At 47.4% G+C, this 27,786-nt stretch overlaps 1 protein-coding gene across 3 annotated transcripts in view; it reads right to left on the bottom strand.

The window, feature by feature from the left end:
- Window positions 1-21,731: 21,731 nt before the first annotated feature.
- Window positions 21,732-27,786, bottom strand: part of Srgap1 (SLIT-ROBO Rho GTPase activating protein 1) — a 258,275-nt gene continuing 252,220 nt past the window's right edge. For all 3 annotated transcript variants that reach the window (XM_021655170.2, XM_021655176.2, XM_060371008.1), the window contains exon 22: window positions 21,732-26,427. In XM_021655170.2, coding sequence (XP_021510845.2) covers window positions 26,050-26,427 — 378 coding nt within the window. In that variant the 3' untranslated portion in view covers window positions 21,732-26,049. The remainder of the gene's footprint in view (window positions 26,428-27,786) is intronic.

Below are 27,786 nucleotides of genomic sequence, written 5' to 3'. Positions count from 1 at the left end.
TTTGCTGCTCTGGAAATTGTAGAGTGGCTCTGGAATGCAGTTATATTTGATCTGAGATTGCAGCGATGCAGCAGGTTGACCCATGTCAGTGAGAGATATTCCAATACCTCTGGGCTCAGCATGGTCTCAGTGGCCCTAGGCTAGGCCAGTGTTAGGGCTGTACCAGAGCAGAGGCAATAGAGGGTGTGAACTGCTCCTTTCCAGTGTTCACTCATGTATTCGCTCACCCCTTCATGCAGTAGCCACTGAACATAAGCATGCTGAGGTTGGGGATTTAAGGAGAGCATGCTCCAAGCACTCTGGCAGCCAGATGCTGGGAGGACCGGTACAGCAACACAGAGCCCTCATGCTTGTTACACGTGCACACCCCCTTCACATTTTGCCAGAACTGTTACTCTCTGTTGGCAGACTAACTTGTCTCTAGACCAGCGGTCCTCAACCTTCCTGATGCTTCGACCCTTTAACACAGTTCCTCATGCTGTGGTGATCCCCAACCATAAAACTATTTTTGTTGCAACTTCATAACTATAATGTTGCTGCTGTTGTGAATCGTCATGTAAGTATCTGTGTTTTCTGATGGTCTTAGGCAACCCCTGTGAAAAGGTTGTTCTACCCCTAGGCTGAGAAACGGTGCTCTAGATAACTGATTCCGGGTTTATCATACTCACCAGTGTGACAGGATACAACGTGAGACTGATTTAGCAGGTTGTGGGAGGACCCTAGGATTTGCACTTGTAGCAAGTTTTCAGTTACTAGGGATGTTACAGGTCAAGGATTGCACTTCCACTTGATCACCACTGCCTCATGCCATCTTTACCTACAAAAGCTCAGGATGTATCCATAATGTGCTGTAGTATGCCAACAACACTGTTCATTGGCATTTATTTTTTTTATTTTGGCGATAGTATGTTTCTTCTTTTTCATCCTTTTTCTTCCCCTCCCTTTCTTCTTCCTTTTTTCCTTCCTTCCTTCCTTTCTCTCCCTTTCTCTTTTCTTCCATCCTTCCTTCCTTCTCTCTCCCAATTTCTTTCATTTTCTTTCTTTTTTCTTTTCCCTTCCTTCCTTCCTACCTTCCTTCCTTCCTTCCCTCTCTCCCTCTCTTTCTTTCTTTCTTTCTTTAATGGGAGACCTCTTGGAGTGCCCAAACTCTTTACAAAGGCTTTCTGTCAAAAAGCAGCATTAAAAAATAATAAAAATTAAAAATAAAAATAAAGGTTACTTGCAATAAATAAGTAAAAATTAGCCACCTGACAACATCAGTGTGTTGGGAGTAGCCAGTAGAGAGCACTATAAAAGCAACCCAGCGGCACCACTGTAGCTTCTTTGGTATCTAGGCATACTGGGTGCCCCTTGGCCTCTCTGGATAGCAAAGACCCAAGCTGTGCTGCAGGTACTGTAAGATGTCCACTGTTAGTGTTTCCCATGGAAGATTTCTCCATCACTCTTACAGAGACAGACAATTCAGGCAATCACCCTAAGGAATGAGTGAGAAGCAGGGCTCTCATTCCCAGTGAACTTCAAACTGTTTCTGTGAGTGTTTCACTTACACGTGTGATGTACACTACACTCATCTCTGGTGCCCTCAGAGGTGTGAAGTGGGCATCAGATCTCCTGGGACTGGAGTTATGATGGCTGTGAAGCATCACATGGGTGCTGGGACCCAAACTCAGGCCCTCCCTCTGCAAGAGCAACAAGTGCTCTTAATGCTGAGCCATCTCTTCAGCCCCCACATCGTCTTTCCCACTGTCCTCTTACTGTTTTTTCTTTGTTTTGTTTTGTTTGTTTGTTTGAGACAGGGTCTCACTATGTCACTTTGTCTGGCCTGGAGCTCATGTTGTAAACCAGACTGACCTGGATCAACCTTCCTTCGTCTCCAGTGTGCTGAAGTTAAAGGAATGTGCCACCACAACCAGAATTTTAACCGCGAGGTCCTAACCTGTTTCCTAGGCTGGTGACAAGGCAGCTAACTTCGCTGACAGTGTCATCCGTGATGCTGTAATCTACTGCTTCCTTCTTCATACTTCCTGTCTATTTTAAGACTCACGCTCCTCAAGTTTTCAGAGAGGGCTTACCTTCTGCTGTTGCTTGGCTCTTACAAAATTAGATGCTTGGCCATCAGCCTATGGTGGCAACATTAGGAAGAGAGGCTGAAGGAGAGAGGAACTTAGGTTATAGGGCAAGTGCTTGAGGGGCTATTCGAAACTTGACCTCTCTCTCTGCTTTGTATAGCCGTGGAGTGAGAGACTTACCTTTAACTTTTCTGGCCTCAAAGCAATGGAATCACTGGACCATGACTGGCATCTCTGATATTGGGAACTCAAATAAGTATTCCTTCTTTTCCAGCTGATTCCAGTATTTTCACATTGTCCAAAAACTGATGGGAACACCTTGCCTGTGCTGCCTAAAAGGGCAGAGAGCATGTCTTTGATTAGGAGGGGGAAACCCATGTACTTCTTGAGTTTATATTGAAAACTCACACCTCCTCCCCATTATCCAGTTTTCTACTGTAATTGCAGAGGTTCACTGAAAGCCCTCGAGGGGCCTCCAGGATAAAAGCCCCGTGTGGGAGAAGCTCTTGGGGGCTGTGGGGACAGTACAGTAGGTCCTGAATATTTGTCTTTGTTGCAGCCAGCCAGGGTGTTTTCACCAACGCTCCCTCCCTAAACCCATTTCAGCTGACGGCTTTCATGTCCACCCCCTATGACTCCTGGAGCTTTGGGGTTGTTTGGATTCTTCTCTCTGTGCTTAAGCCCTCAGCATGTTCTCTCTTTAACCTTTGAATTTCAAACGTTACGTGTGTAAGTGTGTGGGCTTGTGCATGTGAGTGCAAGCACCCATGGGGGCATGGGCAGGGGCGGATCCCAGATGGGTGGAGCTGGGGTTCCAGGCCATGGTGAGTCACCGAGATGCGAGCTGGACAGCAGCAGCACTCCTGGGACCACTGAGCCATCCCCCCAGTTTATAGGCAGTGTTGCCTTCTATTTGGTCTCTTACCTTGACCTAATAATAGTTTTTCAAGACAGGGTTTCTCTGTGTAGCCTTGGCTATCCTGGACTCACTTTGTAGACCAGGCTAGCCTCGAACTCACAGAGCTCCACCTGCCTCTGCCTCCCAAGTGCTGGGATTACAGGCATGCATCATCACCGCCTGGCGCTTCTTGAATTTTCTTAACAAAACAAAACAAAATCCTGAGTAAGTAGCTCTTGGGAGCCTCCTGGGCGGGGTCCACTTTGAAGAGTAAGTTTTCTTGTTCTATCTCAGGTCTCTGTCAAACTCCACTCTTGCTCTGCTCTGTATTTTCTCACCTCTGGGCCTTTGGTCAGTTTTCTGTAGAATCCTCAGTTAGATATGTATTCTTTACACTAAAACCTATGAGATAAAATTATGAAAATGTTTTATCCTTATTTAAAATGTGCATTCTGTGTGTGTGTGTGTGTGTGTGTGTGTGTTCAGACCTCATGCACCTTTACAGCTGATCCATCTTACCGGCCCTTTAAAAGTATCTGAGATCTGTGATATTATGTGTGTGTTTGCTTGTTTGCTTCTTGCTATGTACCTCTGTCTGGCCTGAAACTCACCATGTAGACTAGACTGGCCTAGAACTTAGGCTGATCTTCAGGCCTCTCTTTCTTAAGTACTGGGCCTAAAGGAGTGAGTGGCCATATCTGGCCTTACTGGTGTCTTTGCTAATGCAGACTATCAAGGTGTAATATTTAGTCCTGATAATTATCATACTGGTACTGACTTCTTCAGTAGACGGACATACTAAATTTTTGTGAGAGCTCAGGAGCTTTTTTGTTTAATTTTTTTATGTATAGGAATGTTCCTGCATTCGTGTCTGTGCGCCACATGCATGCCAGGTGCCACTGGAGGCCATCTGCTCTCCTGGAACTGGTGTCACAGACAGCTGTGAGCTGCCATGTGGCTGCTGGGGATGGTCCTCCAGAAGAGCAGCCAATACTTTTAAGAGCTGAGCCGTCTCTCTAGCCCTGGGGCTGTAGCTTTTCCTTGTTGAAGTTCCTTAGTCTTGGACTAAGAACCTTAAATCCCAAGGACCGATTCTCAAAGATGAGGGTGTGGCTCAAGCACCTTGACATTACTTGCTACAAGAGAATTTCTGATTTTGTAGATCCGTTAACAGCTTTCTTGGAAGTCACCTATGTGGCAGAGCCATGGACTGCACTTTTAAAACCACTTCAAATATTACCTTTTAAACATATTTATGTATCAAGTCCTCTACTCTGAAACACCTTTTTTTTTTTTTTCCACCCCTTTGGAGGAGCTGAAACCCTTTGAGGGTTTCATCTGCTTCGTATGAAAATTGTAGCATTCAGCTTTGTACTTTGCGTGAGGGTCACTGGGGTAAAATGTGGCTGGTTTCCACAGTGGACTGCAGCTTTCTAAAGTACTGATGATCCTGAAGTGCTATGAGATTTCAGATCTCCGTAAAGGAATAGTAATAATAATAATATTAATAATAATATAATATTGATAATAAAATGTTTTCTCTCCTTTGTGATCTTGTGAGCTCTTCTAACACATGACTATGACCTACAAGAAAGGAGGGGCAAGGGAAGGGACAGAGACTTGAGAGCAGACTCCATTTGGGCAGTTGGTGGACCAGCATGGATATGGACAAGAACACTTGGTTTGTTTACTTACTGCCCGCCCTTTATTCTGATTTAAACACTTCCACAGAAGGAAAGGTACGGTATATACTGGCCTCCCAGTGAAAATTCAGGAAGACAACCTTGTCCCATATGGTATAAGCGACTCAGTCACCAGTTCTGAGGTTGTTGGGAACACCTGGAGCACTTCCGGGTTTTCCACAAAGGCTTTGATGGTGGGTGTTACCCTGGGGTTATGATAAAGGCAGGAGAGATGCACGTGGCCTTCAGGACACCTCAGCTTACTTACACCTGCTCAGACCCTGCACAGTGAGGACTCCTAATGTGATGCCCCCTCGGACGGCGTTTCTCAACCTGTGGGTCTCGATGCCTTTGGAGTCATATATCAAAAATCCTGACGGTCAGATATTTACATTACGATTCACTACAGTAGCAAAATTACAGTTAGGAAGTAGAGGCAAAGGATGCTTATGGAAACCCGTGACTCAGGCTCCTTACCACGTGGAAACCGTCTGGGCATCTGTGGGTCCTGCGCTCTGAATCCCGTGATTGGTAGACATGTCACCTCTGCGAGGCTTGTTCCAACCTCTGGGCTCCTCTGAGTCGTGGGCTCAGTCACTCTGCCGAGCTGACATGATGACTCTCACAACAAAATGGTCATTATTACCCGCCATGATGACGAATGTCCGCCCGGAGCCTTTTCGTCCCTAAGTGGCCCGGAAGAGAGCTGGTGCATCCGTTAATATTATCCCTCCGCTCGCGGGATTCCTCTTCCGGGTCAGCGTTCCCCGGAATGGTCTGTTTCAGTGGATTCCGTACTTTCTGACATGTCTGAGATGTCTCAGAGGTTAAGAGCAGAGGCTGCTCTTCCAAGGGTCCTGAGTTTAATTCCCAGCAACCACATGGTGGCTCACAACCATCTATAATGGGATCTGGTGTCCTCCTCTGGATGTACATGAAGACAGAACACTGTGTACATAATAAATAAATACATCATTAAAAAGGTCCCGAATTCTTACTTGCTATAAGTTACTGGCTCTGCCCTAATTCCATTCCTGAGAGGTTTGAGAAAAATTGGTGCTGCTACTGCAGCTAGCTCGGGAACAACTATTACAAAATTCTTCCTAAAAAGGAACTTTTTATAGTGTCTGGACAAAAAAAAAAAAGACTGGCTTTTGTCTGGAGGCTCAGAGCTGACCTGCAAGTGAAACCCCCAAACTTCAGAGCAGCCCGGGTAAGATAGCTCCCTTTATCTCCCCAGGCAAATCTCTCCTCCTGTGTAGGGCAGACGTTTCTCACAAAGCTTGCTGGGCGGGACTCCGCTTCTCCTGGACTTTCTGGATGATTTGCATACGTGCACTTGTGGACTATCAGGAAGTGTGGCCCGCCTCTTTGACTGCCTGACCCAGTTCCAGGCTCTTTATCTGAATCTCGTATACCATCAGGTTTCCTTTACCCCAGCCCCAAGTTATTTCCATGTACATATTCAAACTAAAGTGTTAAGGCCACCAGGGAGCACAGTAACCAGTACATGGCAGGCACATTGGTGGGTGGTTTAGTGACTGAAGGTTGTGTTCTGTCTGAACAGTGTGTTGTCAGGGTGTGCAATTCTCCGTACTCCCTGTCCAGCCCTCCCCCCCCCACCACCACCTCCCACTCCCCACCCCACCTCCTCCCAGGATTATCTCTGGTTCTCTGGGTCGTCAGCACAGCCATGCAGTTCCCTGTGTCTTGAATGTTTTCTTCACCTCCACCTTATATCATAACCCACACTGAATTTTCCCTGCTCGCCTTCTAGCACTGTCCAGTCTCCTTAGACAGGAACTCTTGGACTTTGCCTTGGAGCGGGGGGGGGGGGGGCAGGGGAACTGTAGGTGGACAGACATTTATCCCTGACTTACTTCCCCCTATTCCTTCCTGTAAGCTTCCAGTGTCACTACCTGTTTTTGCTAAGTTTGGTATTTCCAGACCTTAGCACGGAAGCTGGTCCACCCAGGGCACAGGAGCAGCCGTACCCAGGATGGCTCTGGGCCAGTGCTCCCATCTTACCATAGAACAGCTCCATTCTTGGATGTAGGCATTTGGAACCCACCCAGGCTTATAAACTGTGAAGGGCGGGGCTGTGGGCGTCTGCCTACTCGCGCACATTGAGCATTTATGGCACCTGCCGTGAAGTATTTGCTGTGAAGTACCGAGTTCATGTGGCCTCTTGGAAACCTAATGTGTTATTGTAGGTGATAGGAAAACCACTGTCAGGGCAAGCCCCCTCCCGTCCTCCACTCCCCACCTGTGCCAGGCTGTGTTTTCATGCCCATTACTTAGCAGCTCTTGTGCTGCCAGCTCCTCGCTTCTCAATTCATATTTCCTGGGCATTTTAAAACATCTTTCCCAATGGGTGCATTCTGACTAAATGTATGACCAACTAGAGCAGGGGTTCTCAACCTGTGGGTCACAACCTTTTTGACAAACCTCTACTCCAAAAATATTTACATTATAATTCATAACAGTAGAAAAGTTATAGTTATGAAGTAACAGTACAAACAATTTTATGGTTGGGGGTCCCCACACCGTGAGGAACTCTATTAAAGGGTCACAGCATTAGGGAGGTTGAAAACCATTGCACGAAAGGAATGGTTTGGGATGGGGTTGGGGCATTCAAGGTCTCTCCCCTTTCAGAGCATTCCAGGAATGTCTGTGAATATACAAATTGCTTTGAACACGTACCAAGGAAGATGATTCAGGTGGGGAAAGTCTTTCTTTTAGAAGCACAACAGCCTCATATACATAAAATAAATAAATTTAAGTTTGTTTAAAAAAAAAAAGCTGGAGAGATGGCTCAATGGTTAAGAGCACTGTCTGCTATTCCAAAGGTCATGAGTTCAATTCCCAGCAACCACATGGTGGCTCACAACCATCTATAATGTGAACTGATTCTTTCTTCTGGCAGGTGTAAACGCAGATAGAACACTCATATACATAAAATAAATAAATTTAAGTTTGTTTAAATAAATAAATAAATAAATAAAAGCACAACAGCTTTAAGCAAGCACAGGTTTTAACAGAAGATGTTGGGCCTAGTATGATGGTACACACTTTTAAATCTCAGCACCCAGGAAGCAGAGGCAAGTGGATCTTTGAGTTGGAAACAAGCCTGATTTACCCAGCAAGCTCCAGACCAGCCAAGGCTACATAGTGGGATCTGTTTCAAATAACAACAAACAAGACATTGGGGCTGAAAGGATGGCTCAGTGGTTAAGAGCACTTGTCATACATGTAGAGTACTTGGCTTGGTGCCCAGCATACACATGGTTCACTACCATTCTTGACTTTAGTTCCAGAGTGTCTGATGACCTCTTCTGGCCTCTGAAGGCAGCAGGCATGCTTGTGGTGCATATACATACATGCAAGCAAAACACTCAAACACAAAGATTTTAATGCTGTGAATACCAGCTGATATGTATTAAAAGGTCTACCATATATGTGCGTCCACCCCATGCTGTTATTTTACAGTATTGTCACGTCCTACCTTTCAAAACTTCCCCTTCCTTCCAGCTTCTCAGTACCCCATGTAACAAAGATGGCAGCTTGCCACCAGTGAGCAGTAACTGGCTGTAGCTGTGCCTAGTGGGCCTGGATGCTCTAAGAAGAGAACAGCAGGATTAAACTGCAAGTCATCAGAGAGGGTGTGGTTCTCTTACAGGACTGTGTATCTTGGACACTAGACAGTCTATCTATTGGAGTGTAATGATTAGTCACTTGTTGAAACTGGTCCTCCACCCCCACCCCAACACTGGGTTCTATGAGAAGCACACTGGAGAGCCGAAACACACTGGAAACCCGAAATAGGTCGGTGTGGTGGCAGAGCAGCGTTCTCAGTGTCGTGCGGCTTCTGATGGCCTCTGATGGCCACCCAATCAGAGAGCTTGTCCTTTGACTAATGCTTTTCAGCTGGTTACTATGGCAATGATGGAGCACCAGTTGTCATGGCAACAAAATGGAAATCTGGGGACCATTTTCCTTAGCTGAGGTAGATTCATTAAGCCCTGGTTTTCTTCCTGAAAACTTGACCATGCTGCACAATGCTTGGCCGTGGGTCCATTTTTATCGACTTTGCATACATCTCGGGTTTTACATGGTGTTTTCTTATTCTTGGCCCTCCTGGCTTAAATCCTTTCAAACTCTGTGATGTGAATAGACACGCCCTCCCCCCCTCCCACCAGTCTTTTATGGCTTATATTAAAGAAAGAATGCTATTGCAACAGCTGGGCTTCTTTTTATTCCCCAGGGGGGAAAAAAAACAAAAAACATTTCTGCCAACCTCTATTAGATTGCTCCAAACTCACTCTGATGTGAAATAGAGCGGGTCAGAAAAAACATAATGGGCTACAAGTGAAGAGAGACTGCCAGCGATGCCGTGCCGGCAAGTGTTTATGGGGTGGTTCTTTGAGGACTAGGAGCTCAGCTCCTTCCCCTCCCCAGGCTGGTTCAAAGCTCCTCGGTGAGGTCTCCCTGTGTGGGGTCAGCAGCGGCCGGTGTTCATTGTACACAGCCTTAGTCGACCTTTTTCTTGGTTGCTCCCAAGGAATCAAATCAGCGATTCATGTTTAGGTCTTCAATAGGATGGTGATCCTAAGAGTCTGGTGAAATCTGGGGCTAATTAGAAAATTTAAGGGCTGGAGAGATGATGGCACACCCGAGTGCTTGCTGCTCCTTCAGAGGACCTGAGTATGATCCCCGGCACCCACTCTGAGTGACTTACAGCCATCTGTACCTCCAGCTCCACAGCATCCAGTGCCTCCTCTGGCATCCAAACACATGTGGCAGATACACAGACACACACACGCACTCATAAATGAAAATAAAATTAATCTTCTCTTATAAAGGGAAGTTAGAAAAAATATTGAAAAAACCCTGAATTTATGGACCTCAAGTTTTCTTAGTTATTTGTTTATTGAGATGAGGTTTTCCTCTGTAGCCCCTGACTGGAACTCCTTGTGTACTCTAGGCTGACCTCCTACTCAGAACCATCCTCCTGCCTCAGCCTCCTGAGTGCTAGGATTATAGGCATTAATTATCCTATCTGGTTTTTTTTTTTGGGGGGGGGGGGTTACTTTGGTTTGTACTGATGAGTTCTAGAGCAAAGACTTCTTGGTGTGTTTTGTTATGTCAGTTTGCTCCTGCAGGAGTTTTACATGCCATTAATAATAGTGATTCTCTAAGCCCACCATGCTGGAAAGTTCCCTGGAGAATTGGAAGGAAACTCTTCAGAGAATTCCCTTTAATTTGTAGCTCTGCATCAATTCAGACATACCACTTGAACACGAGGGCCCAGGAAGAGGCCTGAGACATTTTTTGAATTCATTACCGACTCTGTCCACACTCCCTTACAGGGTATGTCTGGAATTTTCTCCTGCTTGAGCTTCCATGCAATACCCGTGCCCGTCTAGGGCCGCTGAAACAAAGCAGCACGGGCTGGTGGCATAAACAGCAGAGATGTGTCCTCACAGCTCTGCAGCCAGAAGGCCAGAACCACCATGTCAGCCGTGGCTCCTCCTGATGCTTCTCCCCATGTTTGTGGGTATGTGCCATTTCTGTAGACTTACATCCCCTTTGTCTCCAATAGTCTCATAAAGGACACTAGTCAGACAGACAGGATTGGGCATCCCCTCACGGTCTCTTTTTAACTCACTCCCTCTTGAAAGTCCTTATTGGTAAATGCAGTCACATCTGAGGCAGTGTCCTCAAGGTTTCAGTATAAGATGTTTGTGGAGACATATTACAGCCCACAATAGAATGCAACATCGTGTTTCCATTCTCTGGCTAGGGCTTAAAGGGAATGGCTAGGGCTTAAAAGGGTGGTAAGCTTCATGAAACGAGAAGAAATACTGAACCGTTCTCTATGCAACAGGAGGATACCGGAGTAGCCAGTGAGACTGTGAGGCAATTTCTTTTAAAGATCGATGTTTATTTTTCATTATGCATATGGGTATATTTCTGTATGTGTATGCCACATGTGTGCTGGTGCCGCAGGAGGCAGAAGGGGCCATTAGATGCCCTGGAGCTGGAGTTAAGGTATTTGTAAGCCACCCCATATGAGTTCTGGGAATTGAACTCTGGTCCTCTTTAAGAGCAACAAGTGCTTTTAATTGCTGAGCAAGCCAGCTTCCCCACCCCCACCCCAGCTCCTAAGACAGTGGTTCTCAACCTTGCCAATGCTGCGACACTTTAATAATGCTCCTCATGTTGTGGTGACCCCAACCATAAAATTATTTTTGTTGTAAGTCTATAACTGTAATCCTGCTATGGACTGAACTGTAAATATTTTTGGAGACAGAAGTTTGCCAATGGGGTCATGAACCCAAAGGTTGAGAACCACTGCCTAAGGCACTTCTTAATGGACTTAAGAGTTTGGCTGGATTTCCTTGGCCTAGCGAGATGGACACTGGAAAGAATCTGTGAAAAGCAGAGTATCATTGAATAAAGGTATAAGAGCAGATGGGAGAACGGGCATGATTTAAGGCTGTCTCTTAGTAGGGGGTCTACTTCCCTCTAATTCAGTGGTTCTCAACACCTGGGGCACAACCCCTTTGTGGCTGACTGATTCTTTCACAGGGGTCACCTAAGACCATTGGAAAACACATACATTTACATTACAATTCACAACAGTGGCAAAATTACAGTTATGATGTAGCGATGAAATAATTTTATGGCTGGGGGGTCACACAACATGAGGAATTGTATTAAAGGGTCTCAGTGTTGGGAATGCTGAGAACTACTGCAAATCTACACAAAAGCTTAAAATTCCCAGTGTCTCTGACAACACGAGGCAGGAAAGCTGACACTCTTGAGCAAAAGTAACTTCTTGCTAATCCATTTAGGTTTTATTACAACAGCGTTCTTTGTCCTTGGAGAAGCAGAGGTAGATGGTTGTCAGCCTAAGACAGTGGCCAGCCACTGACCTCTGAATGAGTGCATGCCGGGACCTTGAAGGAGGAAAGGCAGTACAGGAGAAATGAAGATATTTGTCTGGTTGAAGTGGACTTGGTGTGTTCAATGCTTCCATCCACCTAGAAACCACAATCCCATCTGTTAGGCTGCCACGGCCACCATTCTGTAGGGTGACCTGTTTCAGAGCTTTCTCCCCTCTCCGGGGTGAAAGCTAGCTAGTGGGTGTGTGCTAGCTCTAAGCAGGTAGGCCTTAGCTGTGTAAGAAGGGTCTGGACCCCGGGATAGAGGGAGAGGCCGTGGGGTCTTCGAATCCCGCCTGTGGCACAGTTCTGAGGGCGTTCCTATCGGATAATCGCGAGAGGTAATCTTCCTTGCCAACTTGGTAGATCCAAGAAGAGGGAATAGCAAAGCTACTCCCCAGGGTGTTGCCTTCACCAGCCTGGACTGTGGGTATGTCTGTGGGAGCATTTTCTCCATGGCTCCATGATGTAGCATGGGGGCAGCTACCCGGGCTGTACAAGGAAAGTAACTGAGCAAGCCAGAGGGAGGGAGTTGGTAAATGGCATCCGGCATGGTCTCTGCTTCAGTTCCTGCCTCCAGGTTCCTCCTTTAGCTCCTGCCCTCATGTTCCTCAAAGAGGGAGTATGAGGTGAAAGCACAAACCAGATAAACCCTCTAGCCCCTCTTTTGTTTCATCTTTTATCGCAGTAACAGCAAGCAAACTGGAGTAGAAATTGGTATTCCAGTGAGTGACCTGACCAGTGACTGCGCTGTTTTGGGGAGGATAATGGAAGTAGTTGGAACTTCGGGCTGGAAGAGCTGTTGAGCTCTTAGAACTTAGTGAGCTGCTCTGTGGGAGCTTAGATGGGAAGAACACTGAGGTTGATGCAGATGTGGGCGGCTTATGAAGTTTCAAAGCCAAGTCTGAGAACCCCCCATAGACTATCAGTGCCATTTGTGAATGTTTTGACTCCAGCCTCTGTGGAAGTGAATCCTGTGCTTCAATGGGACAACACGTGCTGTGTGTGTGTGTGTGTGTGTGTGTGTGTGTGTGTGTGTGTGTGTGAAAAATTAGCTGTGATTAAGGAGACTAGCATCAGTGAGATAAATCTTCTGGAGAGCATTTCCTCGGGGTCAGGACACAGGAAGCATAATCCAGATGTGGCCAAGGCAACTTCTCAAGTTGATGCCAAATGTGGCAATGGCTATGAGTCTTCAACGAGGTGGTGGCTTTGAGGGAACAGAGAGGAGGTGAGGCTGAGCACTCTGAGAGGCCAGGAGAGGCCACTGGTGAAGGTGCAGGGAAAACCCCAGGACTGAAGGGGCCGTGGTGATAGGGTGAGGCCAGTACCATGTGGCAGGGGCAGAGTCCCTGAAGAAGTTAGGAGAGACAGCTGGTGAGGGTGCAGGCTCGGATGCGGTAGAGACCCCAGCATACCAGAAGTGCCAGGGCCACAAGGTAACTGCCAAGGGCAGTGGAGTGGAGCCAGACTGAGTCTCCTGGGCAAGCTCTGTCACATCAGAGAGATGTGACTGCCCAAGCCCTTTGCAGCCCAGGAGATCATGCATGAGTCCATGATGTCAAACACTGAACTGTTTACATGCCTGGATTTTAGTTTCACTTTGATAGGATTGTAACTGTGCCCCAGTTCTCCCCGCTTGGAATGGGAAAGGCTGTAATTTATTTTTGATTTTACAGAGTTCCATAGTGAATAGACTATGTTCTGTTTTGTACGGGGACAGGGCAGCACTGTAGAGCCATGGATGACTTGGAAATGATAAGCAGCTGGCCTTGAACTCACAAATATCCAACTGCCTCTACCCCCAGAGTGCTGGGATTAAAGGTGTGTGCCACAACAAGGAACTGTATTTAATAGAGACCTTGGACTTTCAAAATATGAAAATGTTAAAGACTCGGGAACTTTTAGAAGTTGAACTATGTTTTATATTGCAACGTCACCACGAAATCTTGCGGACAGAGAAGGCAAGGTTAGGGTTTAACAATGGTATGTCTGTGTGTCAGCTTGACTCGATGGCCTGTGCTGCAGGTCTTGGTTGTCAGGCTGACATATCTGGAAAGAGGGAGCCACAGCTGAGGACCTTCCTCCATCAGTTTGGCTCATGGCCATGTCTATAGGACATTCTCCATTGCCTATTGGAGACAGTGCCATCTCTAAGTCGGTGGGCCTGAGCTGTCCAGGAGAGGCAGATGAGCAAGCCAGAGGGAGCGAGCCGAAAGCAGCATCTCTCCTGCTCTCTGCGTCAGTCTCTGCCTCCAGATTCCCTCGGTGACACACGGTGAAATGGAAGTGCCATCCAATAAGCCCCTTTCTCCCCATATTAGTATTTTTTTTTTTTTTTCTGTTGCTGTGATAAAACACGATGACCAAAAGTGAGTTATGGAAGGCGGAGCTTACTTTGTGAGTTTGTGGATCGGGAAGGGGAGGAGCCCATCACGGCAGGGAAGCCTGGCTATCCGGTGGCTGGTGGGCTGGTGGCCGAGCAGGCAGCACTGAAGTAAAACCCTCCAACACTGCACAGAGCGGAGAGCGAGCTGCAGGTAGGGCAAGGCTCTATCTGTCTGCAGGGATGCACTTCCTTCAGCAAGGCCACACCTCCTAAACCTCCACCAAGCAGGGGCAAGTGGGCGAATACCTGAGCCTCCGAGAACTATTTCTCATTCAAACCTATGCAGCCCCCAGGTTGGTTTGGGTCAGTGTTTTGCTCTTTTTTTTTTTTAACTTTAAAAAATTAAATTGTATCTGTGTGTATTTGTGTTTCTCGGTGTGTGTGTGTGTGTGTTTGTGTGTATGTGTGTGTATGTTTGTCTTTCTGTATTGTGTGTGTGTGCTATATATGTGTCTGTGTGCAGTTGTGTGTCTGTGCTTGTGTCTGAGTGTGTTGCGTGGGGGGGGCTGTCTGTGTAGTGTGTATACATGTTTGTATTGTGTGTGTCTGTGTGTGTTGTGTGTCTGTGTGTATTGCGGGGGGATCTGTCTGTATAGTGTATATATGTGCGTGTGTTGCATGTGTCTGTGTTTTGTGTGTGTCTGTCTCTATGTTGTGTGTGTGTATCTGTGTGTGTTCACCTGCCACACACATTTATGGGGGCCATAATGACTGAGTGGAGTCAGTTCTCCCTGCCCACCCTGTGGGTTTGGAGGTTGAACTCGGGCAGCCCGGCTCGAGAAGGAAGTGCCGTTACCAGTAAGTCATTTTGCCAACCAGAAGTCTTTTCTTCTTCTATTTTATAACTTTTATTTTCTGTACAATTTCACACAGGAATGTGGTATTTATGTCAATTTCACCAACCCCTGTCCCCTCTCGCTAGCTTCTCCAGCACCCCTGTCACTTGGTCTCAAACTAATGACTTCTTCATTAATTGTTACACATACGCCATAAATAAATGGCCTACTGAGACCATTTAACATTTACTGATGCTTGAACAAAGAAGTGTGTAAGGCTGGCTCATCACTGAAGAGAGCTTATCTGTCTCACTAGCCAAAGATGGCCTGTAGCTCCTCATCTAGGGTTGGGGTCCTGAGACATTCACCCCATCCATGTTGGCATGTACCTGGGGTTTGCAGTATGCTGTCCATGTGACTTGTCGTTTTCCTCCTCTGCAGCTTTCAGTACTCTTTGTTCTGTACATTTAGTGTTTTTACTGTTATGTGCTCTGGGTTTCTCTTCTGGTCCTGTCTATGTGCAGCTCTGTGTGGTGTTTGTGTATGTACACTTGTGTACGCCTTTCCTCAATTAGAGGGAAGTTATTTTGTGTGATTCTGCTAAAGATCTGGTCCATGCTGTCATCTCGAGATTCCTCTCCTTTCTCCACACCTAGAATTTTCCCTTCCTTCCTTCCTTCCTTCCTTCCTTCCTTCCTTCCTTCCTTCCTTCCTTCTTTCCTTCCTTCCTTGCTTTTTTCCTTCCTTCTTTCCTTCCTTCTTTCCTTCCTTCCTTGCTTTTTTCCTTCCTTGCTTCCTTCTTTCCTTCCTTCCTTCCTTCCTTCCTTCCTTCCTTCCTTCCTTTCCTTCCTTCCTTCTCCCTTCCTTCCTCCTTCCTTCTCCCTCTCTCCCTCTCTCTCTCTTTCTCTTGCTCTCTCTCTTTTAGAGACAGGGTATTATTATGCAGCCCTAGCTATCCTCAAACTTACTCTGTAGACCAGGCTGGCCTTGAACTCACAGAGATCCTCCTTTGTTGCCTCTGGACCATGTACACACAGCACTACACCCAGCCTTCTTTCTCATTGGCAGTCTAGTTCCTCTCTTTTGTCTTCAGGTCCTGGTATTATGTTTTCCATTCTACTGGTAAGAGTTTACTCTGTTTTCTAATTGGGTTGTTGAATTTTTCAGTTCCATCTCCATTTCATCTTGATTTTTCTTCAGTATTTCAATTTATTTACTGAGTCCATTTTTCAAGTTCTGAATTGTCCTCATAATTTTATTCAGCTGTTTTCTTAGACTTTACTCTGAAGTTTATTTCTATTCCTTTAAAAGTTCATTGAGGGATTTGCCTCTTTTTACAACTTCTTTGACCACATTTATGAGTTTATGATTTAAAAAAAAAATTCTGTGTTCCAGGGCTCATCTCAGTAATTCTCATCTTAATGTTGTGTGTCAGTGTGTGTGTATATGTGTGCATGTCTCTGTGTGTGTGTGTGTGTGATCCTGACCTTTTGTACTGTGTTTTGGCACTGGGAACTGGCCTGTGGACATCTTTCACTGCTTGTGTGATCACTGAGGTTGTAGCCTTACCTGAGCTGCAGAACTGGCCTGGGAGTATGGACATGGCATGGGTCAGCAAGGGGAGCGCCCCGTTATGGGCAGTGTGTGAGCTGTGTGTCCTGAGCCATGCCTGAAATCCAGAGATACAATGTCCCTATCACAGCAACAGAAAGCAAGCTGGAATGCTGACTGGTTTTTCACACCTCAGCTCTCACTCTTCAGGGGTCTTCTAAGCTAACAACAGTGCTATTAACACATTTACCTTTGCTTAAATTACCCAGTCGGTCCATTTTGTTTGAAATCATGAACAATGATAATAATATCCTTTATATTCTCCAGAGACACTGATAAGAAGAATCTGATGTGTATGGGGGTGGGGGGGCTGGGGCTGGAGACAGAGGAGAGGGAGGGAGAGAGAGAGGGGCAGAGAGGGGGACAGAAAAGGAGAGGGTGAAGGAAGGTGAGAGAGAGCAAGGGAGGGAGAGGAGGGGTCAGGGGGAGAGGCAGATAACAGGAGTGCCAGATAGCTGATGCAGAGATGCCAGGCCCGGCTTAGGGAACCCCAGATCTCCCAAGCTTCATCCCATAATTCCTCTTCGCTGCAACATCCCTTGACCTTACCTCATAAACTTCCCCTGTGTTTCTTTATCATTACATCATGGACACAGAAAAACAAGAGAAAGAATTGTGGCCGTCTTTGTTCGTGAGCACGCTCCTGCAGCAGGCCAAGTCTGTGTCCACGTTAATGACAAGTGGGCTCACTGCGTGCCTACTATGACAGAGCTGCTAGCTGTCAGTCTTAGTGGTAGTGTCCTTTTCTTTCACAATTATTATTAATTAGTGTGTGTGTGTGTGGATGGATGCAGGTGTGCATGTGTCAATATGTGCATCTCTGTGTGTGTGAATGCAGATGCATATATGCTAATGAGTGCAGTTGTGCGTGTGGGTATGTGTGTAGGAGTGCACATGTCTATGCGTGTATTAGTGTATGTGTGCATGTGTGAATGCAATCATGCATATGCCTATGTGTGTGCACTGGTGTGCACATGCCTATGTGTGTATTAGTGTGTATGTGTGCATGTGTGAATGCAAGCATGCACACGTCGATTTGTGTGTGTGGAGGTTGGAGATGTCTTTCAGGAGTGGGTTCTCTCTCTTCACCGTAGATTCCAGGGCTGGAGCTCAGGTTGTCAGGCTCTCACAGCCGGTGCTTCTGCCACCCAGCCATCCTGCTGAGCCTCCTCCTTTTCTTTAGCTCAGCACCAAAGTGTTTGCAGGCAGGAAAGAAATCTATCATCCTGCCCCGTGCTTTTCTCCTGCAGAGAAAACCAGAGCACCAACACTAACTTCAATTGGAATCAAACTGTGATCTACGCAGAAATGGAGGCCGATCTAAAGATGCCCATCTTGTGACTGGCTGTAGGAAATCAGGGATGTCATTCCATGACAGAAATTTGCAGTGGTCACACAAGAACCCTGAGCAGAAGGGTTTCCGAGAGGTCTCCAAAGGCTTTGTCATTAACACAGTCCTGATCTTTTGCTTTGTTTTGTTTTGTTTCTGAGGCTCTGGCTGCCCTGGAACTCACAATGTAGGCCAGGCAGGCCTCCAACTCACTGAGATCCTCCTGCCTCTGCCTCCCAGTGCTGGGATTAAAAGCGTGTACTACACACTCGCACTCTTGACAAACTAGATTGTAGCAGCTCTTTCTTTGAGTGGAACTGTTAGAGCATGGTTGTGTGTTTTACTCTTGTTTGGTATGTTGTTTATTTAATAGGCATTTGTAGCACATCTTGTATCACACCATTCTCATCCTGAACAGATGGTATTTGTTGCTTGTTTCTGATTCTGTGTGCGTGCGTGCGTGCGTGCGTGCGTGTGTGTGTGTGTGTGTGTTACATGGGAGTGAATATCACACATGCTGGACAAACACTACTATCTCCCCAGCACTGAAAACACTTTTCCTTAATACGAACATTGAAATTCCAATAAGATTAAATATTTTCTCCCATTGTTTCTAAATCTGAAACCAATAAAGCAGGGTAAGTTTGGGTTGGGTCTTTTCAGTCCATTTTTATTTTGATACTGAGTAGGGGGAGAGATGAGGGAGAAGGAGATAAGAGGGGTAGGGAAAGGGGGAGAGGGAGGGAAAGGAGAGGGACAGAGGAGGGAGAGAAGAGGAAGGAAGAGAGAGAGAGAGGAGAGGAGAGAAAGGGGGAGCAGTGATTGACTGGTACCTAGAAAAAGTTGGATCCTGAGTTAGAGAACAAGGAAATGTCCTAAAGCCTCAACACTCGATTGCAAGCCGGCCTTCAGAAGGCAAAGCTGAAGTGTGTGTGTGTGTGGGTGGGTGCTCAGGGCTCAACAGTTTTTCTAGCTGCAGCTGTGGTGCCTTTCCCTACCCCAGCAGGAGACTGGAGATGAGCTGGGGTTGTGAGTCCTAGTAAGAAGCAGGACAGACTGCCCTTAGAGTTGTGGCTTAAGCGGTCGCTGCTTGTCCTCAGAGGACAAGCTTCCAGTCAGTTTTATTGATAGGTAATTCACAGAGCATTACCTCACCACCCTTGTGGATGCAAGTCAGCGGGTTTTAGTAATTTTGCAGTTTTAAAGCTACCCCACAATAAATTTTATCTCTGCCTCAAAAAAAAAAAAAAAAAAAATCCCACATGTATGATGCATCGTTTCTGTTCCTTTTTTTCTAGGTCTGGAAACTCTGAATCTATCTGCTAAGTGCCTGGCAGCTTTCAACCCCTGATGGGAGCTGAGGGATGGGTATTTATCTTAATTTTTCACGACTAGCTCATTCCATGGAGCATACTATTCTCAGAGTTCAGCCATATCGTAGTGCGTGACAGAACTTCCTGTTCTGAAAAGTGCGAATAATATTCCGTCCCACGTCTAGGTCTTCTGCTACCCGACACCTGGGCTGCTGTCACTAACAGCAGTGTGCCAGTCTCTTCTAGGTCTGCCTGTCCGTGTTTCGGATCAATCTCGGAAGAGAGAGGGCGATCCTATGAAAAGTCTGTTTTTGAGGATTGTCCATGCTGTCTTCTACAGTGAGCGCCACACTGCCCCTTCCCTCCACAGTGCCAAAGTCTCCAGTCTGCCTACATTCTTGCTGAGCTTGCTTTGTCTGTGGCTGTGCACGTGTGGGTATCTGTGTCTGTGAGCGCGCACGCGCCCTCACGTGTGTGATGGCGACTGTCCTTATAGTCGTGGGGTGATACTTCATTCCGCTTTTAAAAACACGCTTATGTTCTTGCTTGAAACAGCATGGGCCCAGGGTGCGTGAGTCTTAGCACAGGAGACCCGCTCCCTGGTCGCGGGAAGCACACCTGCTGTTTGGAAAGGCCCCCCAGGGTGGCCGGAACTCGGGGTTCGTGAGAGGAAATGCTGGACTAGGCGGCTGACTTGGTGGGCGGAGGTCAGAGGTGACAGAGCTGGGCTTTGTCTCCGTTCTACTGACTTGCTGTTCTGTTAGCAGTGTGCTAACTCTGAGGATACAGAGTAGCGGGAGTGCTCCTGCCGCAGAGGGAGCTCCGGACAGCTTCTGCTTGTAACAACCGAGTATCTCCCAGGGGGCGGAACACAGCAGCTCCTCTAAGGGAAGCCTGAGGACGGAGGTTCGAGCTCACATGCTGACTGTACCTCCCTCCCGCCTCTCTGGACCGGGTCTCTCCGGACAGGTTAGCCTGGAGTCTGTTCTGTAGCCCAGGCGGGCCTCAAACTCTTTCTCGGGGGGATTAAATGAATGGGCGTCAGGAGCGTGGGCTTGGCTCTCGGCATGTGTCAGCTATTATCAGGTACACAAGTCTGCACACACACGCTGCGTTTCCGATGACTCCACCTCGCTCTGTCGTGCAGAAAGACCGACAGGGCGCAGGTAACCGCGATGAAGGGGAGCAGGTGTTTGAGAGGTCAGTCGCGGCAATGGTGGAGGCGAATGGGAGGCACCGAGCTTGGCCTTCGCTCCGAATAACCGGAGCTCGTGGCGCGTGCCTGGAACCCCAGAGTGAGGCCTGGGGCACAGGGAAAGAAAAAAGGACCAGGGGATTTGTGTTGAACAAGGTGTTTGCGCCAAACGAAACAAACTGCCTAAGACTCCGGGGGGCGTGGTCGCCGCCACCTTCCTACACGCGTGCGCACCTTCCTACACGCGAGCCTTCACTTGGTGCCTTCAGTCGGTGCTGGAGAGCAGGCACCCACGTTCACAGGACAGCTGTTCTCTACTGTAAAAGCAGGTTTTCTGATGGCTACTCAGAGCTGAAGACTACGGAGAAACGGAGGAACTTCACGGCGCTTATTCATCAAAGTCGTTTTCTGAACTCTAAGCAGGGATAGAAGAGCCAGGTGTGGCGGGTCACCGCTAGCAAGTAGAAGGCCGAGGCACGATCACAAGTTCAAGGCCAGTCTGTCTTAGAATGGCGACACAAAGAAATGCAAACCCAAACCAACAAAACGAATACGGACACAAGACCCCTGGGATGGAATCTGCCATAGTCTCAGGCTTTTCGGGATAGTTTAAATACTTTCAAATCAAGCGCGGGAAAATTTTCTTCTCAGCTATCCCAACTACTTAAGGTATAGTATCAGTGAGTACAGGCATGTCAGCGTGGGTTGCCGACTGAACACTCTTCCAGTGTCACTTGGAAATGTTCTGGTAAGTGGCCTGAAGACTAACCTCTGTAAGGAAAGTAGGCACTGAAGAAAGGCCGCCAGCAGCAGCTTGGGTCAATCCGACAGTGAGTCCAGTGTCCACAAAACTAAGCCTCAGCCCCAGTGTTTCTTTGCAAAAAACCATTACACCGATGATTGGCACATTGTTTTTCTGTACATATTTTATATTTCAATTGAAATGGATTTTGATTGATACGGCATTTTGAAAAGCACCACACTTGACAGTTTTCAGTCTGGCACAAGACTGATTCAGTTTGACCTGAAGGGCTGGCGATTATGTTTGAAATTAAAATGTTGATAAATGGGCAAATCTAAACAGAGTCATTGCTGAGAGTCCTACTTCCGTACAGTACAATGAAACAAAGGTTAGCTTGACAGGTCTTCCTGTGGGGAGGAGTCTGTGTCCCCAAGCACGGCTCTGAAAAACTGCAGCTCCTTGGATAAGGCTGTGTGTACCAGGCCTCACTTTCTAATGCATGAACAAAATTGACATGAAACAAAAATATTAAAAAAAAAAATAGGAGCTAGGCATGGCAGAGCTTGCCTTTAATCCTGGCAGAGGTAGGTGGATCTGCCTGGTCTACATAGTGAGTTACAGGATGGCCAGGGCCACACTGAGAGGCCCTGTCTCAAACAAAGTAAGTAAAAAGGTTAAATTTTCACATTCTTTAATGCAACCCAGCTCTCTAGGGAAACAGTGAAACAGAAAGAGACAGAGGCTACAGAGTCACAGCAATTTGAAAGCAGACAAAGGTGGCCAGAACTACCATATTTATTATAAAGCTACACCTTCAAGAACAAATCCAACTGTATACCGAAGCCTGTAACGGTACATGCCAAAAATGTGCAGTACTATACAGAAAAGTGCATTGTCATAACAGATGAACGAAATGTTCTCTTCTTCCGGGACTGTAACAGCACCCCTTTTCTCATCGCAGAGAAGAGGGGATGTACTGGAGAGCCAGTGGAGAATGGGGGAGGACGGCGGGAGGCAGTGTGAACGGGGCATCATGGGAAGGACGGGATGGATGGCAGGGGGCCAACTGTCGGTTGATAAAGGCACAGTCACATCTATGAGGGTAACGAGACGCACACTACTGAGCACGGAGGCGCGGGGAGGTGGGCGTGGGGGCGTGGCGGAAGGAGGTGGGCGGGGCGGCGTGGGCAACAGTACGAGAGCAAGGCAGGACTCTTCTAAGATAGGAAGGCACTTCACATGTACATACGACTGATGTACACCGACACAATTAGGTGACTGTCACAAGCAGGAAGCTGCCAGTACTGCGACTGACCGAACTGACAGGGGAGGGTAACACTGGCTTCATGACGTGGGCAGGAGTTACCGTTAAGAACGCAGAGAGAAAGCAGTCTCCCCTGTCCCACAGCACCTACTACGCTTGAAATATCTACAATAACCATCACACTACACACGGAGAACTTAGATGAATGCTCTATGTGGGGGCATTCACAGATGCACAGTTTATATATTTTTCTTATACTAGTTTCTAAGATAAGCATTCTGGAACCCAGTACAAGGATTTAAACATACAAAATTCCCTACGTAATTTAAAGATACAGGTACCCATTTTGATTATACCACTGACCTTTTTTTTTTTAAGTGTCCTAGGACGAGTGACAGCTCAACTTCTGGCGTGACTCTCTGTGCCTGTCACCCTGCGGCAAGCCTGTGCTGGAGCTTGAGGGGGCTCTCAGCTCAGTGGATGACTTGAAGTAGGGGCAGTCTGTTTGCACATGGGTAGAGCCTTCAGGTCTAGGCTATCTGTGTCTCAGAGTGGCAGAGAACAGAGAAATGGCGTCCAGAATGCACTTCTTGCATTTCAGGTCTTTTCTGCTATGGTCAGGAGTAAATAATCGAAATCTGAGCACTCAGTGGGCTCATAGCCTCTTTACTGTTGGATTTCATGCCATGGTTCCTTCGGCTTGTGGACATCAGAGGCTGAGCAACCCCAAATGCTAAGACCACCACCACCAACCCACCTTCTTTTCCCTTTTAATTATAAAGCCACTTTGGGAATGGTAAATGTATAGAGACAGAAAACTTAAAGGAGACCGTCTGACCCTCGGGAGTTCATCTTCCACTGATAATTACTCAGGAGTGTGGTAACAGCATGGTGGGCCCTCATTATGAATTATTCTATGGGTGGCTCACGGGGCACCTTAGTTAGATTATGTTGTGTGAATGCAAGTAAAACTGTTGGACAGTGATGTTCGCATGCGACAGGTGCTTGAGCTTTACACAGTGTCTCAACGGTTTGGAAGTTTGCGTGACACTCATCAGAGAATGTGCAGTAAGCAGCTAGCAACCAAAACCTCAACTCACATCAAAGGGCTTTCCAAATCTCCCTTAGGGTTCCATGGACGGGACGCAAACACGGGGTTCTACCGGCTATGAATATTTTGTGTATGTGGAATCAGTTATTGCTGTGGACCACAACTTTCTTACCAAATAATCACTGAGGTCTGGAGGTGGGGGAGGGCACTGAGCCCCTCCCCCCTCAGGGTTCGCTTCCTTCCTTTCCTTGTGCCTTCCCACTGTGCTACATCTGTGACTTAAGCCAGGTCCTTGCAGGGTGACCCTTTTCAGCGGCTACAGCTTTTAGTGAGCTTTACTGACAGCGTTCATGATCCTTTGTGCAGGGGAACGGCTCATCTTAAACTATCCTGTGCATGGGTGGTGATGTCAGAAGGAAAAAAGTAAAACTGTTGACCCATCCCTAAGCAAAGAAAGGATAGGCAAGTGCTTTTTGCTGGAGGCTATACTCTTTGCTTTGCTTTGCTGGAGGCTATAATCTTTGTTTGAGAGACAAAAGTAAGTCCAGAAATGAAAACAGGACTACAAGAGAGAAGATGGAGAAAAGAAAGGAGGGATGGGAGTCTACTAAGTGCCATTTCCTGGAGGAAGAGGCCCAGGCATCTACAAAAGCATGTTCTTTGTCATTCAAGGCAGTAGAGTCATGATATAGGGGGCAGAAAGACATGGATGGATGCACAAAAGATAGCAGCAAAGGTGGGGTGGGGGACTGCCAGAGAGCTGTGTGTGCAGGCATTGTAGAGGAGTAAGATCTGCAAAACTAAAAGCTTAAGAAAGGCATTTACAAACAAACCCCAAAGATTGCTAGCTCCTTCTGCCTTCATTGGCATCTTCCATCAAAGAAGAAAAAATGGTTTTAAGAATCGTTTTGTTTTCTAATAAGTGGTGGGTTCATTTAGGAGACAATAAACTTCCAAGGAAAGCAGGGGTCAGTCAAAGCGCTGTCCTGGCCGGTCTCTATGGTTTCTTTTTCAAAATGGCCAAGAAGAGTAGTTGTGAAAATTTGGGGTTTAAAACCTTAGCACACCCGAAGTCCCTGGGAGTGGGGAGTATGTCTTCAGTACATTTGTGGAACGAGGAGCGCAGCTTTGAAAGGGAACATCCCATCAAGAGTTTTCTCTGCAACAGAACGGTTAGACCGGCAAACTGAGGTAGGGATCGGTCATGACCTTGACTTTAGTACGGATCTTGGTTTGTTTCTGCGTGAATTATCATTGGCGATGGCTAATCTTAGGCAACTGGCTGCCGGTCTGAAATTAAACCTAGAAGGTAATTAAGGTGGGTCCTATGGGCTTTGTTTTGAGCCATCCGTTGGCTTCATCAGGAGGTTCGGATAATGCAGCCGCCAACGGCTGCTGCTGCTGCTGTTCCTATGCAGATGGTGATCTGTACCTCAGGAAGAACACTTGTGTTCTGAATGATCTCGGGGGTAACGGATGGGATAGACAGCTCCGTGGTAGAGTGTATGCTTAGCATGCAAGAGGCCTCCGGTTCGGTCCCCAGAACCAAACACACAAATCTACCATCTTTTTTTGTTTTTATGATAGAAGAAAAATACCGTAACTACATGATAAAGAAAAATGGCTGTGTGCTAAAATGCCAGGGAAGGACGTCCCTTAGCTGAGCCCATTTGACCGTAGGAGCTCTGTGCAGAACACAATGAAAAATCCAAAAAGCAAATATGAACAGGACAAGAACAGAAGTCACGATTCTGAGGTACAAAACTGGGAAGAAACTATCCTGGCGCCACAGGTCACTTCCCGCCCGTGGTAGCCAGCTGGCTTGGCTCAGAGGGAGATGTGAGGGGCAGAGCTGGGGTTTCTGGTTTGGGATCACTGGGCCGCTGCAGCGTAAAGGAACCCAGGCCTTAGTCACACCATCAGCGAGGCTCGGATTCCTCTCCTGTTTGTTTTTTCCGTTGCCATAAAGGAGAACACTGGGGTTAAGGGAAGGTGGAAATATTTCTTAGGCAGTTATTCAACAAGTGTTCAGGAGTTTGCCGTGTAACCAGAAAGTACTGGAAATTCGGCTGCTCTGGTCTTTGTGTGTAGGGGTGGACCTGGCCCTCTTCAGGGCCTGCTCATGTTCTTGGAGGGAGCCGTCAACAGCCTTGGACACGTTCCCGGCCTTTTCCAGGTTCAGTTCAATCAGTACCCGAGCTTCTACTCTCTGTGTCCAGGGAAATTACTTTCATGGAAGGGGCCATCAGGGAACCCCTTCCAGCCAGGGACCATAAGCCCCACTGGAGGCTCCCTCTGTGACCTCCAACAGCTGCCGCGCCCCACTCCGGGTGGTCAGGGGTGCTTGCTGTCAGTTCCTGGACAGTGAGTGCTCTTCCCACGGGACCGTGGCTGGTGACACTCCAGTGAGACCTGGGACTCGGGTTCTCCTGCTTCCAGGATGCTCCCCGGAGCGAAGGTGAGTCCGAACTTGTGCCGTCTGGGGGGTGGGGAGAGGGGAGGTGTTACCTTCGGTACAAGGGGTGCCGCATTGGAGTTTTCAAGTAAGTCTGCGTGTTTCTACTGTCTTTAAAATGACGTGTCCAGTTATTGAAAAAAATTACAAAATACAAATGCCCCTGTTAACTTAGCTGGTCCCAGACATTCGACAACATAGAAAAAGCCAAAAGATCTCCAGTTAGAAGCGCAAGACTAAGGGAACAGCACGGATCACGGACTCTCGTCACTACTCCATTTTCGCCCTCAGACCCCTCCCCCCACGACCTTGGTTTGTTTTGTCTGTTTACATCGTGCAAGACTTGTCTGCGGGGCCCTGGGAAGGTGCGGCGGGCCCTACAGTGGGGTTTGTTTTTGGAAGAACAGCAGGCTTTGGCCGAAGGGCTGGGGGCTTCAGCTGCACGCCCATCCTGGGAGCCAGCAGCGGCTTGAAAGTACTCATTGTGTCGCTGGAGGAGCTGGTGCTCCGGCGAATCTGAGGCTCGGAGCTCCTGGGGGCGACCCCGTGCAACGGGCTGAGCGGTTCCGTGGCCGTGGCCGGGGCGGCGGCGTTCTTCACTTGTTCCAAGGTGTCCAGCACCACGTCCGGGGTGTGCTTGGCCGTGCTCTGCCTCTCCAGCTCGCGGAGCTCGTTCAGGGCCGTGTTCATGGTCTCCTCGATATCCTAGTGGAGAGAAAAGACAAAGGAGGGTAGCCGGGTAGTTCTAGAAACGAAGCGGAGGGCAAGGACGTTAGAGCCTGCCCACAGAGTCCGCCCTCGTCACCGTGGGCACCTGGCTTGATTCCAAATGACCCGGAGTCTTACAAGCAATTGCCATTGACACTAGGCAACCTACTGCATTCTCTCTGTCTTGCCTGGTAGTGATCAGAATTCATCCTTGTGTGTGTGCTCACGTGGGAGCGAGTGTGTGCGCAGATGTGTGCTTGGCACGTGTAACCCCGAGCTCAACCTCAACCTTGTTTTGAGATGTGTCTCCTGGCTTGGAACTCACCAATTTAAGCTAGGCTGGCTGGCTAGCCTGGGCCTGCCGCCGCCTCTCCAGGGCTGGGTTTACACACGCATACCACCGCGCCCTGACTTTTAAAGTGGGTTCTGAGAGTGGAACGCACAAGCTTGTGGTGGTGCAGCAAAAACTTTACCAACTGACTGAGCCTTCTCCCCAAGTCCTCTTGAGATACAGACAACGGTGAAAACCCTGTCCATAATAACCAGAATGTAGCTATTGAAACGCGGAAGCATTTAGTTAGAAAATTGTACATATATATCACATGCACACATGTGTGTACCTGTAATGGCCATTAGGTCACGCTGTATCTCCACTGCCTCACGTGCTTATTACTTCTTTGTGTTGGGAATATTCAAATTTTCTAATTAATAATATTTGAACATTTAATATCAAACATTACCAATTATGGGACACTAGAACCTGAGCCTCTCACCTGTCCTGCCTCCAAACCAGCCTGGACTCTTCACGCTATGAACGCCATATTTTCCCATGTTCTCAGAACTGGGGAGTTGTTTCCTTTTCACTTCTAGGCACAACTCCCAAAGCCTCCCCCACCAGGGACCCTTCCATGGCAGGGCTAGTGGGGATGGGCTTCCTGTTCATTCTGAGGCGTGGCTTGTCTGGAAGTCTTTGTTTCTGTTTTTTCTCTCGGTGTTTAAGATATAGTGGTCGCCACGGTTCTGCGGAGAAACCTGCGTTTGTTCTGGATTCCTCATAAGGGATTTTACTTTATTCTCTTGCTACTCTACAATTCTCTTTGTGTTTTATTTACTCATTTTGATCCCTGATGGAGAAGACCGTTTTGCCGGTGAGTCTAATCGGGGAACTTTGAACTTCACAGCCTTGGGCTTCTGCACTTCTCTCAAAATTGGGGAAGTTGTCTTCTCTTCTTAGTGTGATTTCTGCACCTTTTCCCATGAGTCTTCCTTTTGGAATTCCCACGATTGAGTATTTATCCACTTAATTGTATCCAAGAAGTCTCATGAGATTTCCCTGATTTTTACTGTTTTGTTTGC

Source organism: Meriones unguiculatus, chromosome 17 (genome assembly GCF_030254825.1).
Source record: "Meriones unguiculatus strain TT.TT164.6M chromosome 17, Bangor_MerUng_6.1, whole genome shotgun sequence".
Classification (NCBI taxonomy): Eukaryota; Metazoa; Chordata; class Mammalia; order Rodentia; family Muridae; genus Meriones; species Meriones unguiculatus.
This window is presented reverse-complemented; position numbering and strand designations above follow the sequence as displayed.